General features: G+C 42.4%; 1 protein-coding gene across 1 annotated transcript in view; it reads left to right on the top strand.

Moving 5' to 3' along the window:
* Positions 1 to 3,764, top strand: part of LAMC1 (laminin subunit gamma 1) — a 133,497-nt gene extending 129,733 nt beyond the window's left edge. The window contains exons 29-30 of the mRNA XM_008074436.2: positions 646 to 745; positions 2,973 to 3,764. Coding sequence (XP_008072627.2) covers positions 646 to 745; positions 2,973 to 3,229 — 357 coding nt within the window. The 3' untranslated portion in view covers positions 3,230 to 3,764. The remainder of the gene's footprint in view (positions 1 to 645; positions 746 to 2,972) is intronic.
* The last annotated feature ends 14,522 nt before the right edge of the window (positions 3,765 to 18,286 follow it).

Below are 18,286 nucleotides of genomic sequence, written 5' to 3' on the forward strand. Positions count from 1 at the left end.
TTCCATTACTGTTTCCTGTGACTCATGCACAGTGTATTTGTTCAGGTTTCATGGAATTTCCCAAATATATTTACCTTTGGTTGATTCCTGAAATGTAAATTATATTGCCCCAATAAATGAATGTGTTGGGGCGGAGGGGTTGTGGCTGGGTGACTGAATGGGTGGGAGATTTTACAAAAGAGCTTCACTTGATTATGAAAGTTTTCTAAGAATAGGACATTTCTAACAAGTCCCTGAGAGAGTCCTGAAGGATGTGTTTTGATTCTAAAATGTAGTTTCAATCCTCATCCTTTAAAAATAACTTGTCTTGTTTGGTGGATGGTGTTATAAATACACCTTCATGTATTCTGGAGTGAGAAAGTAAGAAAAGGAGATGCTGTTGATCTTTGAAATACAGATATGGTGAGTGTAAGCATACAGATGACCTAGTCATAACTGTTACGCGAAGTGGAAACAGCAACATCCACAACATGAAGATGTGCCTCCCCAAAACAAAATCCTGCAGAGAGTTGATAATTTCATGAGTTGGGAAAAGGGAAAACGTCTGACTCTTACATTTGTTGGCTCATTGGGGAAAAAATATTTAGAGAAGATGAAGACATATAATTGGGATTATTTGTATCATTTATCCTTTTCCCCCCACAGGCTTCACAGGCTGCTCAAGAAGCTGAGATCAATGCCAGAAAGGCCAAAAACTCTGTTACCAGCCTTCTCAACATCATCAATGATCTCTTGGAGCAGCTGGGTAAGCAGCCAGAGTCCTGCAGTTAATCTCTGAATCCTTTGCTCTGTTTTTGGGACTTGACGCAGTATAGCTCAAAAGCAGGAGGCTGGGTGCATTAGCTCACTCCTGTAATCTCAGCACTTTGGGAGTCCAAGATGGGCAGATTGAGCCCAGGAGTTCAAGACCAACCTGTGCAATGTTGCAAAACCTCTTGTGTACAAAAAACCAAAAAAATTTAGCAGGATGTGGTGGCATGTGCCTGTAGTCCCAGCTACTCAGGATGCTGAGGTGGAAGGAGCCTGCCTGAACCCAAGAGGTTGAGGCTGCCATGGCCATGATCACTGTGATCATGCCACTCACTGTGCTCTAGTCTGGGCAACAGAGTGAGATGCCAACTCAAAAAAAAAAAAAAAGGCAGATAATAGAGGTTTACTGAAGCCCCTTTAAGTCATCCATTAAATTATTAATATTTATTTAAGCTCTTGCTTATTTGAAAGTACCTTATTAAATGTGTCTTGCATGTGTTGCCTTTAAGAGCAACTTGCTTTATTACAATATTGATATATTCATCAACTTTAGCATGTGACCGGAATCATGACTCTGGGTTGTATTAATTTGGCAAGTATTTGCTAGGTGCCTTCTGTGGACCGGGCCCTAAATAGAATACTGTGGTCTGGGGACTTTCTTTTTATATTTTGAAGATCTAGTACCAGAGAGGGTGGTCTAGGATCATGGTGGTCAACCAACTAGACAGTAATTTTTCTTAGCTCATCTTGCTGGCAGAGGGTGTCTTTAAGGGATTTAAACTGAAGAATTTCAATGATAGAATAAAAGAATTCCTAAAACGGATCATGACTTCACTGCCTGGGATTCTCTTCATTTGCTAACTAAAGGACAGTTGGATAAGGGGAAAGCTTTTATGCTAAGAGAAAAACCTTGCTTTTGCAAGAATGTAAGCATCCTTTTAAAACAGTTTGCTAGGAAGCAAGTTCATTTTAGGATGGATATACTTTAGTCACCAGATTCCATTATAAGGTGTCAGTACTTTAGCCAAGATTCTTTGTAGCAAGGCCTCATATTTTAATTTGCTAGCTTTTGAATATTGGTGTGTTTTTGGAGGGGGGAGGGATGCTGAGGAGTTATTTTTTAATCTGTCTCAGATGTCAAAAATAATAAGTTATATGCCAGCAGATGGATTTAAAATGAAAGTAAGCTAGAGAAGAATGCTTTTTGTGGAAGAAAGAGCTAGACTTTAAAGTTAGTCAGAGTTGGGCTAGAATCTTGGCTTTGTTGCCTACAGGCTTTCCAAATTTGGGGAAATTATTTAACATCTGAGAATCACTGATTTAAAATGCTCTTGCAAGACCTTAATCAAGTAGAGTATATATAAAGTGCTGTTCATTGGGTCTACTTTTGTTTATTAATACGGAAGCAGTTTCTTTTTAAAAAAAACAAACCTCTTTTTCTTGTTAAGCTTAAAGTGAAGCTTTGCTAAAATAATTTAGCATCTCAACTTTGGCCATTTTCCTTGGCCTAGGAAAGCTCCTCATAGTTTCTAACTCCTGAAAGCAGAAAGCAATCCCCCAAACCAATTCATTTTTCCTTGGAATCTGTCAAAGAGCTGAAGACTTAGGGAGCTATCTTAGAGATTTGTATATCCTTTGATAGCACAAAAATGACACACAGATTATGTATATAAACCTAAAAAATGTATTCAGTGTTATCAGATGACCTTCAAAACCACAAGTGAGGCTGCGCACGGTGACTCAGCCTTTAATCCTAGCGCTTTGGGAGGCCGAGGTGAGAGGATTGCCTGAGCCTGCGCAGGTTCCATCACAAAAATTAGCCGGACGTGGTGGTATGCACCTGTAGTTCCAGCTACTTGGAAGGCTGAGGCTGAAGGATCACCTAAATCTAGCAGGTAGAGGCTGCAGTGGCTGTGAGTGTGCCGCTGCACTCCAGCCTGGTGATGAGAGTGAGACTCCAACTCAAAAAAAAAAAAAAAAGAAACCCACAAGTGAAGCTTAAGATCCAGCATGGTAGCTGTTAATTTAGAAAGCATTCTGCAAAAATCATTGTCCCAGAAAAAAAAAACACCCATCCCAATCAATATTGGTTGTGTGCTGTGGCTCCTCCCTGCTGGGTTAGGTCAGCGTTTATATTTGGTCGTGTTGTTTATATGCCTTTGTACAAGTAAAATTCTTACTGAACGCATCTGTTCTCCTCTCTGTACTTTCTGACACTACAGGGCAGCTGGAGACAGTGGACCTGAACAAACTAAACGAGATTGAAGGCACCCTGAACAAAGCCAAAGAAGAAATGAAGGTCAGCGATCTTGATAGGAAAGTGTCTGACCTGGAGAATGAAGCCAGGAAGCAGGAGGCTGCCATCATGGACTATAACCGTGATATTGATGAGATCTTGAAGGACATTCGCAATCTGGAAGACATCAAGAAGACCTTACCATCCGGCTGCTTCAACACCCCGTCCATTGAGAAGCCCTAGCATCTTTAGGGCTGGAAGGCAGCGTTCCTCTGCCAGGGGAGCAGTTGTGAGGCCACAGAGTGCCTTGACGCAAAGATTACATTGTTCAGACCCCCACTTCTCTGCTGCTCTCCATCACTGTCCTTTTGAACCAGGAAAAGTCACAAAGTTAAAAGAGAAGCAAATTAAACATCCTGAATCGGGAACAAAGGGTTTTATCTAATAAAAGTCTCTCTTCCACTCACGTTGCTACCCTACCCACACTTTCCCTTCTGGTTTGCGTGAGGACATGGCATCCTGCATTACGGTGCAGTGGTATAAGCACATCGCGTGAGCCCTCGTAGGCCAGGCCAGGGCAGGGCAGGTGGCCCTCCCTCTCCACACCAGCAGAACCTCCTCAGTCTCAGTACTCTGTTTCTATGAAGGAAAAGTCTGGCTACTCCTGGTAGCATTGTGATGGCCAGTATATCCAGTCCATGGATAAAGAAAATGCATCTGCGTCTCCTGCCCCTCTTCCTTCTAAGCAAAAGGAAATAAACATCCTGTGCCAAAGGTATTGGTCATTTAGAATGTCAGTAGCCATCTATCAGTTGTCTTAGGTCTTTTGAGTATAGGACACTGAGCCATCCACGGGTAAGGATACAATTACTGATGAAAGTCTTCAGGTGAACTTGGCTGAAATAGGCTGAAGATTTTCTTGTATATTAATCATTGTCTAGGAAGATAAACTTTTTTCAGGTTTTTGGGCAGCTGATAATTTGACTCTGGATGGGCGGCTTGCACTCACCAATAGACATCTTTTGATATTCTCTTAAATGGAACTCACACAGAAGAAATAGGGATATGATAACCACTAAAGTTTTTTTTTTTTTTTTCAAAATCAAACTAATTCTTAGAGTTTTTTTGTTAGGTTACTTTTGGAACTAGTGTTACCTGCAGAGAACATTTAGTTCCTAAGATCTTGACAAAACAAACCTCCTTGTCCTAGTCTTTTCTAGCGAAGGGATTATACTTAGATATAGCTTTGTACTGTCAGGATCCTGTATATCCGTTTTTCCTTCTGTTGGAGAGAGATGAAATATATGACCCTTAGCTCTGGTTTTCTTCTGATGTTCCCATCTTCTAGAATCCCTCAAACCACATTGTTGTTTGCCAAATCCTGGTGGCAAATACTTGCACTCAGTATTGTACGCAGCTGCCGGCACCATCTAGTTCCTGCACTTTGTGATTTAAACCCACTCTAACCCTTTCCTCTAGGTGTAGAGGGAAGACCCTTATATGGAGTTTCCTAGTGGGCTTCTCAACTTTCGATCCTCAGCTCTGTGGTTGTGTTTTAAGACCACAGTGTGACAGTTCCCTGCCACACACCCCGTTCCTCCTACCAACCCGCCTTTGAGATTCATATATAACCTTTAACACTATGCAACTTTGTACTTTGCGTAGCGGGGGAAAAAAACTATTATCTGACACACTGGTGCTATTAATTATTTCAAATTTATATTTTTGTGTGAATGTTGTTTTGTTTATCATGATTATAGAGTAAGGAATTTATGTAAATATACTTGGTCCTGTTTCTAGAATGGCACTGTTCACTTCTCTTTGTTTTCCCTCTTCACTGGCACAGCGTATCTGAATACCTCCTCCTTCCAGGGGTTGTATTGTTCCCCGTGGCTCTGCGTTCTACCTTGTGTTTGCAGCATCTCCATTCTCTAACACCAGCTTCATTTCCTTTCTTCCACACCCAGCCACTGTAGAGCGGTAAATCGGCCCTCCTCCATTGCAGTCCTGATGGTGCTCACCTGTCGCACGATACCATTCTTAATGTTCCAGAGCAGGAATACCAGGCTGACAGGATGTGGCGGGATTAGGAAAGTTTGCTGAAGAGGCTCTTTCCCACCATTGTGGGTTTAGCCAGGAATGATTAAGAAGTGCCCTTTCTGGCAATTATTGGAGCTAGGTGGGTCAATTTTATAAGGGAGTGCTTTCTGACTGAGCACTTTGAGGGCATAAGGAACAGTGCCACAGATGGGCAGCCAGAGAGAGGTGGCATCACTCCACTCCTAGTGATCCCATGTTCCGTTTCCATCCCCCTGGGGCCTGCCAGAGCTCACTACAAGTGTTCTGTTGTGGTGTGCCCGTTGGCTATCACTCCGCTGCTTCTCCCAGGCCTCTTCCACTGTTCAGAAGGCGCGGCTCCTTTTTGCCAAGTTTTCCCATCAGTGTGTCTTGGCTAGTTCCTCAAGTGGCCACATCCTCACATGAGCATTTTGGTCAAGGTTGCAGGAAGAGGACTGAAGATCAACTGCCAAGCTCGTTTGAGTCAAGTTTACTCCAGCAAGTCTTAGGCCATGCTGGGGTGGTTTAGTTTGATTTGGTTTGGGGTTTTTTTTTCCTTCTCCATCTGTGTGGTATGTTTTTAAACAGAATTTTATTTTTAAAATAAAAATTCTCTACAAGACGATACCTTAGTTACACTCCTGCAATACAGCCATTATTTTATTGTCTAGTTGCGATTATCTGTATTTCATGTAATAATAAACCGACAGAATGGCTGCTGCAGAATGCTGGGTGACTCGGGGAGTATGTACTGCTGTTCTTCCCTGGAACTTCTTGGAATCCCAACTGTGGCCTTTTTATGTGTGCCTTCACTATAGCTGTTTGCCTTAATCTCTACAGTCTTGCTCTCCAGGGTGGTTAATAAAATGCAACACTTGGCATTTTTTTATGTTTTAAGAAAAACAGTATTTTATTTATAATAAAATCTGAATATTTGTAACCCTTGATATTTTGTGTGGCCTGAGTGTGGTACTAGGGGCATGAGATGTTTTATGGAAAACTGCTCATAATGTCTTTGGGTGCTTTCTTGAGAACAGTATGTTTTTATTTTTTCACCTTCCTCAAATGATACTTCAGTGTAATCCGGTGTAATGCAAGCATTTTACATGAGGAGCTAGACAGTGTTTTAGACTTTGCAAGCCATACACTCTCTGTTAACATTCAGCTCTATTGTAGCCCCAAATCAGCCTCAGACTATGTATAAACAAATGAGCATGGCCGTGTTCCAATAAGACTGTTTACAAAAACAGGCCATGGACCTGTGGTCTGTAGTTTACTGGGCCCTTGGTGGTGTCCCAGTACTTGATTAATCACAGCTGAGCTACTTTTAGATTATGTGAACTTCCTAAATTAGCAGATGTGTGTTAAAAGTTGTCATTCCACCTTTCAGTACACACGTGTCTTCAGCTAAGGTAGTTTCTTCAGATGATGAGAAACTCTCAAGCCTTTGATGGAATAAAAAGTAAGTAATGTGCTGCACTGACAGTCAGAAGCTAACCCTGTCTGAGGGGGCCCACCTGTAGCGACCAGAGACCAGGTAAGGTGGATTGGAGCCCACATATGTTCTGAAGAAATGCCTGGTTAGATGACCTCTGCTCTGGCCCTGCAAAGGTCTTCTCTTGACTCTCTGATGCCCTGTGTTTTGCCCTTGGGCCCCGTGGTTTCCAAGCCAACTTCCCAGTCTTATAATTCGTTTTAACTGGAACCTGCAAAAGAGAACCTGAACTCATCCAACTTCCTCAAAGAAAGCTTTAGAGGGAACTAGTGGCTCGCTTTCTTGCATATTCTATTCTTAATCTTTGTCTAGGACGTTCCCCATTTTGTAAGATCTTATTCAGATACAGCTGATTCTCTTTAAATTACTGTGTCAGAGTGGTGGGTATAGTTTTAAAACGTTGCTCCTGGTCCACCCCTGGGTTTCAAAAGTTGTTGCCAGCATAATCTGAGTCAAAGTAACTTAAAGGCTTACTCTTTAAATAAACATTCTAGCCCCTCAGTAGATCTGAACTCAGCGACTCCGCTTCCATTAAGCTCCAAATGGAATGAAGAGGACCCTGGCACCCAGGAGGGTCATGAGGTAGAAAAGCAAGTGGTACCTTCATAGAGTAAAGAAGGAAGGAGCCAGGAAAGATGAGCTCTCTCCAGACCCAGAGATTATAGAACCAGACATGAGAGAATGAGACATGGCAGACAGTCTTGCCTGTTCACACTCAGCAGGTTTAAATAAAGTATTACTAGTTAGAGCGAAAATAAGCAGTTTTCTAGTGAGTTATGTGCAGAGGTCCACTAGTTCTGGAGAGCTGTGGCCAACGATGGTGCCTTCATACTGACTCACCTAGAAGGAGCACACACGTTATACACAGTGAGTGATGTTCTGTATAATGAAAATCAGGTACATGCTTAAGAAAGGGGGAAGTTTTTAGAAAAAGTTCATTGAAAAGCCTAAAATCCTGGTTTGTTTGAAATTCAAATATGAGAACCACCAGCATTGCAAGTATGATGACACCTGTCTTCACTTTTATTCCTCTCTGCCTTGAATGTGCTTTCTCTCCCCAGTATGCTAAAGCCTGAGGTCAAGGTGTCAGCTTCTCTGCCTACCACTCCTCCCAGCCTTGCGCTGGCACTTAGAATGGCCCTTGGGCACTTGCTTATTTTTCAGGTGTGAGCCACCCATCTTTCCCTCGCACTTTGCTCCTACTTCTTTGCCCCCCATCTTCAGGGCTAGGAGGCATGTGGTCATCACTCAGGCTGTAAGATGGTGCAAAGGTCTTCAGCTTCTCTCATCCACCTGTTCTCCCATGCTTATTGCTTTTTGGCTGTTCAGGAGAGTGTTATAGACACTTGTTAATGCACCCTCACCTTCCAGCAGCATTCAGCTCCCTCAACACCCCCACTTGGGCATGAATTGGACTCCTTTTTTTCCCCCCCGAATTAAAGTCTCACTTTGTTGCCCTGGCTGGAGTGCAGTGGCACATTCATGGCCACCGCAGCCTCGACCTGCTGGACTCAGTGATCCTTCTTTGCGTGATGATAAGCAAAGCCAATCTCTTGCATTTAATGGCCCAGCACACACCACACACACTGCCGTGTGGTCAACCGCCAACTAGAACCATCTGATCCACAGGACCCGTTCCCTTGGTCCCTGGCCTCACCCTCACTGCTCCCGATGCTGAACGTTTGTATCTGTGGGTTTTGTCTACAACCTTTCAAGTCATAGCATTAATTTCCTTTCTTTGTCTTTAACTTCTAGAAATGATCTCAGTAAATTTCGCCCAGTTAGTTTTTTCCTGTTTGCATGTGTACCTTATGGCCTATATTAATTACAAGGTATTATTTGTGATTAATTTGGTATAGTTTATTTCTATAAAAATCTGAGCATCAGGGTCGTGGTCTAGACTGTATTATTACATCATTGTTCCCTTGAGTAAGTACATATTCATTTAAGTGAATGAAATGTGCCTGGTTATACCTTTGAAGACAACCCTTCCATCTTCCCATAACCCTTTCTCACCATGGCTAGAAACAAAAAAAATTCAACTTGAACCTCAGACCAGCGCCTTTTTGGGCCCATAACATGGTGCTGCTCTAATACTGAGATCCTTATCATTTCAGGACCTAAATGCAGCCATCACGTTTCTGTTAAAGAATTTGTAGTGCAATTCCATTCTGAATAGTCAGTGCCTGTCTAGGATATACCATCCTGATTTCCTTACCCATTTGTTGGTTGATCCCAGCCACTTTTTCCACAGACATTCCTTTCCTCCTTACCATGGTCTCTGCATTGGGTTTAATGCAGAGTAAGCACAAGTCAGCCATGAACAGTAACCGTCTGGGGAGATATGCTGTCCTAGTGGGGATTACAAACTCCTGAGTTGCTGAGCCAGCGGCCAAGAAAAAGGTACAGGAGACGCTGCTATGATTCTGAAGATTACATGTTCAGCGTGGTCAGAGAGGTTTGTGTTATGACTTGCTGATCCTTCACGGCTCAGACAGTCTGCTCTCTGTGCTGTCTCAGTTGGGCTTATCCGGAGAATCAGACCCAGCCAGAGAGATGAGCTTTGCCATGTAGATTTCAGACAGGCAGCCCTCTAAGTGTCTGAGGGACTCAAAAGGACTGGTGCTATCAAGATAGAGTGTATGTGTTAAGGCACCTTCATAATGATTGGTCATTCATTTGCTCTCATTTGGGAAGAGACCTCATTTGACCCAGGAGGAGATTCAATATGTGGTCTGCTCTTCCACCACCCTGACCACTGTTTTAGCATGTTGCCATATTCTTGCTCATGATTTTGACCCATTTTCCTTTTGAGAAGGAAACACATTTGTATGTTATTTTTTTATTTTATTTTTATTTATTTATTTATTTTGAGTAGGAGTCTCACTCTGTCACCCAGACTGGAGTGCAGTGGCCCCTCCCGGCCACCGCAGCCTCGACCTGCTGGACTCTGGCGATCCTTCTGCCTCAGCCTACCACGTAACTGGAATTACAGGCGCACACTACCATGCCCAGCTAGTTTTTTGATTTATTGTGGAGATGAGGTCTCGCCAAGTTGCCCAGGCAGGTCTCGAACCTGCGGGCTCAGGTAATCCACTCACCTCAGCCTCCCAAAAAATAGTACACCTTTTGTCTTGATAATATCCTTTAAGCAAAAGAAAATCCAGGATCATGTGTTGTATTCAGTTGTCGTGTCTCCTTTGTTTCCTTTAATCTGGAACAGTTCCTAGTCTTTCTTTGTATTTCATGACACTGACATTTTTAAAGACTACAGGCAGTTGTTTTGAAGACTGTTTCTCAGTTTGGTTTGTCTGATGTTTTCTCTCGATGGGATTCAAGTTATATACACTTTTGGCAGGGAGATCATAGGAGTGATGCTGAATTCTTTTCAGTGATACATTGAATCGAGGGGCACATAAGTCATTACTGGCAATGTGAACTTTGGTGTTTGATTAGGGTGGTGCCTTCCAGGGCTGCCGTTTCAAAGTTACTGCCCCCTTTGCAATTAATACTTATCTTGTGAGAAGATAGGGCTAGACTATACAAAGATCCTGTGACTCCATATTTTTTTTTTCTTTTTTGAGTTGTAGTCTCACTCTGTTGCCCAGGCTGGAGTGCAATGACACGTTCACGGCCACCCCAGCGTCAACCTGCTGGACTCAGGCGATTCTTCCACCTCAGCCTTCCAAGTAGCTGGAACTACAGGCATACACTACCATGCCCGGCTAATTTTTTTAAATGTTTTGTAGATAGGAGGTCTCGCCAAGTTGCCCAGGCTAGTCTCTAACCCACAGACTCAGGCGATTCACTTGCCTTAGCCTCCCAAAGTGCTGGGTTCAGAGGCTGAGCCACCGAGTCCAGCCAACTCCCTGCATTTTGATCCATCAGCTTTAGTATCCAGTGATGATGGCTCTGTCATTCTTTTTATATGTAGTAATTGGCGTTATACTGTGAAGTGGAACTTTCTCTTCTCCCCTATTTATTTACTTATATATTTATATTGTTTTGGATTCATGGAGTCCTATCTTATTTGATGGGTTGCAATACATTGCTCTTGATATTTATTTTGATTCTTAATTGTCTCTTATTTGACCAGTGGGAGCATCTTTTTTATTTTGTTTTTAATTGACATATAATAGTTGTACCTGATTTATGGGGTAGTGTGATGTTTTGATACATGTCTACATTGTGTAATGATGAAATCATGGTATTTAGCATATTCATCACCTCAAACAGTCATCATTTCTCTGTGGTGAGAACATTCAGCACATTCTAATTATTTTGAAAAATACATTATAATATTGTTTATGTAGTCACCCTACTATGCTATAGAACAATGGAACTTATTCCTCCTATCTATATATAATTTTGTGCCTGTTGACCAATCTCTCCCCATTATCCCCTCCCTCCACCCTTCCCAGACTCTGGTAACCACTGCTCCACTCCAAACTTCTAAAAGATCAGCTTTTTTAGATTCCACAGATGAGTGAGATCATATGGTATTTGTCTTTCTGTGCCTGGTTTATATTGCTTTCACAAATGTCCGTCAGGTTCATCTATGTTGTCAAAAGTAACAAGATTTCATTCTTTTTCTGGCTGAGTAGTATTCCTTTGTGTTGTATGTACTGTATAACACATTTTCTTTAACAATCCATCTGTTGCTTAGATTGATTACATATCTTGGCTATTGTGAATAATGCTGTAATAAACATGGGAGTGAGGCTATCTCTTCAACATACTGATTCCATTTCCTTTGGATGGATAACCAGTAGTGGAATTGCTAGATCATACAGTAGTTCTATTTTTAATTTTTTGAGGAATCTCCATAGTGTTTTCCATAATGGCTGTACCAATTTACACTCCCACCAACAGTATGCTAGGATTCCCTTTTCTCCACATCCACACTAGCGTGTAATTTTTTGTTTTTTTGATAATAGTCATTCTAATTGGGGTGAAGTGATGTCTCATTGTAGTTTGATTTGCATTTACTGATAATTAGTGATAGATTTGAGACGATTTGAAAAAAAAAAAAACTCACAGACAAATCATGAAGCACAGAAGAATTAAAAAATTAATTAAAATTAGGTTTAGGCCAGGCGCAATGGCTCAAGCCTGAATCCCAGCACCTTGGAAGGCTGAGGTGAGAGGATTGCCTGAATCCAGAGGTTCAAGACCAGGCTGGGCAACTTGGTGAGACCTCATCTCTACAGTAAATCAGAAAATTAACAGGGCATGTTAGCATGTGCCTGTAGTTCCAGCTATTTGGAAGGCTGAGGTGGAGAGATCGCCTGAGTCCAGTAGGTTAATGCTGGGGTGGCCATGAGCGAGCCACTGCACTCTAGCCTGGGCAACTGAGTGAGACTCTGACTAAAAAAAAAAAAGTTAGGTTTATCATGTATGCATACAATATATGTTGACACTAGTTTATTTTATCATTTACTACCATAAAATATACACAAATCTATTATGAAAAGTTAAAATGTATCACAACTTACATGTGCAAATACAGACCATACATGGCGCCATTTGCAGTCAAGAGACATATAAGAATAGTAAAGATGCAGTATTACGTCAGAGCTTAGGTCGGGCTTGGTGGCTCAGCCTGTAATTCCAGGACTTTGGGAGGCCAAGGTGAGTGGATTGCTTGAGCCCACGGGTTTGAGTCCAGCCCGGGCAACTTGGTGAGACCTTGTCTCTACAATAAATAAAAAATTAGCCGAGCGTGGTAGCGTGCGCCTATAGTTCTGGCTCCTTGGAAGGCTAAGGCAGAAGGATCGCCAGAGCCCAGCAGGTTGACGCTGGCGTGGCTATGTGTGTGCCACTGCACTCCAGCTTAGGCAACAGAGTGAGACTCCAACTCAATCAATCAGTAAAATCACAGCTGCATAAAATTAACTGTAGTACATGCTGTACTACTGTAATAATTTTGTAGCCACCCTGTTGGTATTGCAGTGAGCTGTGCTAGGGTGCTGGAAGTATCCGTTTCAAATGCCACGTGATGCTGATCATCTCCACACCAGCAGTTCATCTCTCCAGTGAATTGCCTATCACAGTAAAAAGCTGTCTTTTGCGGTTCTCCAGTGCTTTCCATTGTGCAATACCGTAATCCTCGAATAACACTCTGGAACTCATATAAAGCACCCTTAGTGATGCTGGAAGTGCTCCCAAAAAGCAGAGAAAAGTCATGACATTACAAGGAAAAACTAAGCTGCTTGATTGATATGTACCATAGATTGAGGTCTGCAGTTGGGGTTGCTGCCATTTCAGAGAGTAGGACCCATTTTATAAACAGATGATGACAACTTGCATTATCAATAAGTACAGTATAGTATGTAAATGTACTTTATTTTTCTTATGATTTTCTTAAAAACATTTTCTTTTCTCAGCCGGGTACGACTGAGAAAACATCTGTAATTCCAGCACTTTGGGCGGCCCAGGCAGAAGAATCACTTCAGCAAACCCAAAGTCTGAGACCAGCCTGGGCAACATAGAGAGACCTCATCTGTACAAAAATGTTTTTTTAAAAATGAGCTGGGCATGGTGACGGATGCCTGTAGTCCCAGCTACTTGGGAGATTGAAACAGGAGGATCACTTGAGTCCAGGAGGTGAGGCAGCAGTGAGCCATGATCATGCCACTGCACTCCAACCTGGATGACAGAGTGGAACCCTGTCTCAAAAAACAAACGAACACTCCTCCCCGCAAAACCATTTTCTTTTCTCTAGCTTACTTTATTGCAGGAATAGCATGTATAAGACACATAACATTTAAATTATGTGTTAATCGACTACTTATGTTATTGGTAACTGGTCAACAGTGGGCTATTCGTTAAGCTTTGGTGGAATCAAAAGTTATACGTGGATCTTCCACTGCTCTAGGTCCCTGCTTGTTCAAGGGTCAGTTGTCTTTTTGCTATTGAGTTATTTGAGTTTTGTATATATTCTCGATATTAACCCCTTGTCAGGTACATCGTTTTCAAATATTTTCTCCCTTTCTGTAGGTTGTCCTCTTGTTAGTTGTTTCCGCTCGGTGGGAGCATCTTAGAGCTGGCTTCTGTGACCTTTTGACACATCCTCTTCCCTCTTTGAGCGTTGTGTTGCTTCTGCAACATCAAGGTATTTCAGGCTAATCTTGTACTTTCCCTGCCTTGGTCCTGGAATCAGCTATTTCTACAGGAGCAAAATTAGGTTTCTTTAATTCTGAAAGTATCAATGGCCAAGAGCAAAAATAAATACATAAATGCATACATAAGTAAAGAAAGAAAAATAAACAGGGTATCCAAATGGATGTAAAAGTTCTCAAAAATGATGCTAAATTTTTAAGCAAATTCATTAAACTAATTGGCTTTAGAGCCTGTTCTCTCCCCACAGATGGTTGCCTTTTCAATGCATTATTGACAAGTATTTTTTTTGGAGAACCCATTGCTCTTGCAACCTACTAAGTACTGGTACCCATGGGTTTTACTCTCTGATGAAGGCAATTCTTCCTACTTTGAGAGATTTAAGTAGAGAAGGCAGCAAAAAATAAAATGTAAAAAACAATATGGCGGTACCCCCGACCCCATCCACAGGGGATAGTTCTAAGGCCTACAGCGGATGCCTGAAACTACAGATAGTACCAAACCCTGCATATACTGTGTTTTTTCAGTCTGATACCTGACATGGCCACTAAGTGACTAACAGGCAGGCGGTATATGCAGTAAAGATATGCTGGTCAAAGAGATGATTCACGTCCTGGGTGGGACAGAGCAGGATGGCGTGAGATTTTATCATGCTACTCAGAACAGTATGCAACTTAAAACTAATGAATTATTTATTTCTGGAATTTTCCATGTAATATCTTTTCACCACAGTTGATCATAGTTTAACTGAAACCACAGAAGGCAGAACCTTAGATAAGAAGGGACTACTATACAAACAAAAATAGAAGACGACATATTTTCATAAAAGAGGGGTGCATGAGCATTTTGGTAAAAAAAAAAAAATGCACATAACTGTTCATAATAGGAAGTCTTTGAAGACAAATAGTATTTGTATGAAAGCCTACCTTTTAGGTGTGTTGGAGAGAATATAATCTGAAAACGAGCTTGGGACCATTGATCCAGATATGAAAATGCATAGATAGAGAATCAATGATGTGTCACTGAGAAACTGAGTTCTTATTTTTCTTTCCTTCTTTCTTTCTTTCTTTCTTTCTTTCTTTCTTTCTTTCTTTCTTTCTTTCTTTCTTTCTTTCTTTCTTTCTTTTTTTTTTTGAGTTGGGGTCTCTTTCTGTCACCCAGGCTAGAGGGCAGTGACATAATCACAGCTCACTGCAGCCTCCAGCTCCTGGGAACAGCCTCCCAATTAGTTGGAACTATAGGAACATGCCACAATGCCTGGCTAAGTTTTATAGAAAAAATACAAAAAGTAGAGACAAGACCTTGCTATGTTGCCTATGCTGGTCTGGAACTTCTGGGTTCAAGCAGTCCTCTTGCCTCAGCTTTCCAAAGTGCTGGGATTATAGGCATGAGCCATTGCACCTGGCCCAAAGCTGATTTTTTTCAGATTTTCCTCCCATTCATTTCTCCCTGTGTATCGAAGATTTTCTGGAACCCCAATCCTGTGGTCTAATTGGAGGGGGAACTCATGCTCCCTGTGCTCATTTTCCATGTTCTAGTTTTTGCTTGATTGTTGGTAGATACCCTTGCAGTGTAAGCTTGTCATCCCATAAGATCAATGACAATATGACAGGTTTTAGATTATTTCAGGCTCTCATTGCCTATTTGAAGTTTTAAAGGAACATCTAGGTTTTTTTGTTTGTTTGTTTTTGAGTTGGAGTCTCACTCTGTCGCCCAGGCTGGAGTGCAGTGACACACTCACAGCCATCCCAGCATCGACCTGCTCGGCCCTGGCAATCCTTCCGCCTTAACCTTCCAAGTAGCCTGAATTACAGGCGTGCACTACCACGCCCAGCTAATTGTTGTATTGTAGAGAGGAGATCACACCAAGTTGCCCGGCCTGGTCTCGAACCCACAGGTTTAGGTATTCCACTCACCTCGGCCTCCCAAAGTGCTGGGATTACAGGATGAGCCATCTAGCCCGGCCGCAACTGGTTATTAATCGGAGCCCAAACTATAAAGATCTCACCATGTTGATGCCAAAAACATAGTTACCAAACTGTTGGTAGTCTACTGGTGTCTCATTCGATTTTAAGAAAGGGCTGTCAGAGGCTATTGAGGGCTTTCCTGTGCTTTTTCACTGAGCTTTATGAGGGTTGAATAAGTGATAAGACAAATATGTATTCACACAGGATTTTGGACTCTAGGACATCTAGAGCAGCGGCTTTCAAAGTGAGGCCCTGAGCCCAGCAACATCTGCCCCACCTGAGAACTTCTTAGAAATGCACATTCTCAGACTCTACCCCAGACCTGAATCAGAAATCAGGAGTAGAGAGATGGAAGGAGGCCCGTAAGAGTTTAATAAATGCCCTCACTCAGGTGATTCTGCCACTAACATTACTAGGAACTTGTGTACTGGTTCTCAGCAATTTCCCCCGGTGTCAACCTTCATTGCTTGTATATCCTGTGTGCATGCATGTTGGACTCAGCCAGGCATCATCTTCAATTTCAGTTGCCCTTGCTAGGAGACAGGTTGCAACCTCTTGGAATTAGGGAGAAGCTCAGAGTGTGTCTCCTCTGATTACAGAATTAGAGACAGTTGATGCTAACTCTTCTCTGAGCTTCCTAAAACTAACTACTGAGATACACTACGTATTATATAAACCTTGAATTGGTTAATTAATCAAGAAGTTCCTTCTACAGAGTACAAAAGCCTTCTTAAAAAGTAGGCGGAGACTGACAAATCTATTTTTAAAATAGTTTAATATCAGTATTTTAGCCCCTGATTGATTTCTACACTTTCCCAAGGTCTTTGAAATAGTGATTTTTATTCACTAGATGGGAATAGGCCAAAAGATGGTGGCGTGGACTGTGCTTCCTGTGAGTCATCACTACCCCCCAAAGCTAGACCTTGGTGAGTTTGTTCTGAATGGTTCCACAAGCATAAAATAAAAGGTGGTCAAATTACCTAGCGTGGGAGATGCATTTGAAATCAGGATAACCAATAAATATACATGACAACATCAAAACAATTTGGACTAAATCGAAGGCCCTACTATGTGGCCACAGTTCATGGACAATTTAGCTGTGTGATCATGGGTTAAGTCTCTCAACCTCGCCTATGTTTCCTGTAGGTGGGGATGACACAGCCTTAGAGAGTATTTCACACAAATGGGTAAGTACATGAAACAGTACACAAAATTCAGTGTAGTCATGAAAAGTAAAAGTTTTTGTGGGACTTATGTTTGTACAATTTGGTGGTCCTCTTTTTTTTTTTTTTTTAAAGAACAGTCTGGGCACAGTGGCTCGCGACTGTAATCCCAGCACTTTGGGAGGACAAGGTGAGAGGATTGCTTGAGCCGAGGAGTTCGAGACCAGCCTGGGAAACATAGCAAGACCTTGTCTCTACAAAAAATAAAAAAATTAACTGGGCATGGTGGCACCTGCTTGTAATAATCCCAGCTACTCAGGAGTCTGAGGTGGAAGGATCGCCTGAGCCTGGGAGGTCAAAGCTTCGGTGGGATGTGATTACACCTTGACTCAAAAAAAAAAAATACTAAGAACATAGGCTTAGAAATCCAAAAGCAAGCGCAGGGCTGGGAAGGGGTCATGAGTCCCTCCAACCTCACCTGGTAGCCACCTGTGTGCAGGTCCTGTTTTTGCTTTCAGCCTGGGGAAGCAGAGCGACTGCTTCCTTCATGTTGCGGTGTCAGTCTGTGACTGTCATCGGGTGTGTGCATGACTGTACTTCCCTTACACTGCAGACACCTCAGCCACCGTCTAGCCAGGCGAACCTGTTTGGTGTGCTCACTGCTTGACGATGATGGGTGTGGCTCCCAGGGCAGTACCCGGCCTCCCTAATGTGGCCGGAGGCTGCAGAATCAGAATTTCCCCAAAGGAAGAAAGAGCGCTCCAAGGCCCATGTGTTCACCTGGGCGACTGTGAACAGCTTGACTGGGCGGAGCCTTCACTCTCGTCTCCAGGAAACCTTTTAGTCTCAGAAATGGAAGAGGCAAAACCTAGTTCTTGAAGATCATGTCTTAAAATAGAACCCCATCCTCCTCCATCCTGGCAGAATTGCATGCCAGAAACAGGCGCTTGGAGTTGCTGTCAGGCCCGAGCCTGCTCCAAGCATATACCATTTCGAACAGAACACAAGCTTGAACAGCAAGGACACGGACCCTGACTTTTTCAGCCAGGGTTTGGTGCTAGGTTTTGTTGTACTAAAACAAAGCAAAAACAGCAACAACAACCAAAACAATGCTATTTCAAGGAGTTGAGAGATCTGAATGCTTAAGCTTACCCCTTGGGAGTCTTTCCCTTGGAGCCTGTGAGATAATGCAGAATAATAATAGTGTCCTACATTGCACTAGGGACCCCAGAGGAACCTGGAGATATTTACTTTTCTAAGTGGCACTGTGAAAAATATTCTGGTCAGAAATTACTGAGAGGTTTCTAGAGGCTTTTGAGTTGGGGTCTCACTCTGTTGCTCAGGCTAGAGTACAGTGGCATGATCACAGTTTACTGCAGCCTGGACCTGGGCTCAGGTGATCCTTCTGTCTCAACCTTTTCAGTTGTTGGGACTACAGGCATGTGCCACCATGCCCAGCTAACTTTTTACTTTTTTTTTTTTTTTTTGAGTTGGAGTC

This window comes from Carlito syrichta, unplaced genomic scaffold, assembly GCF_000164805.1.
Source record: "Carlito syrichta isolate Samal-C Ts95f unplaced genomic scaffold, Tarsius_syrichta-2.0.1 Scaffold316427, whole genome shotgun sequence".
In the NCBI taxonomy this organism is placed as follows: domain Eukaryota; kingdom Metazoa; phylum Chordata; class Mammalia; order Primates; family Tarsiidae; genus Carlito; species Carlito syrichta.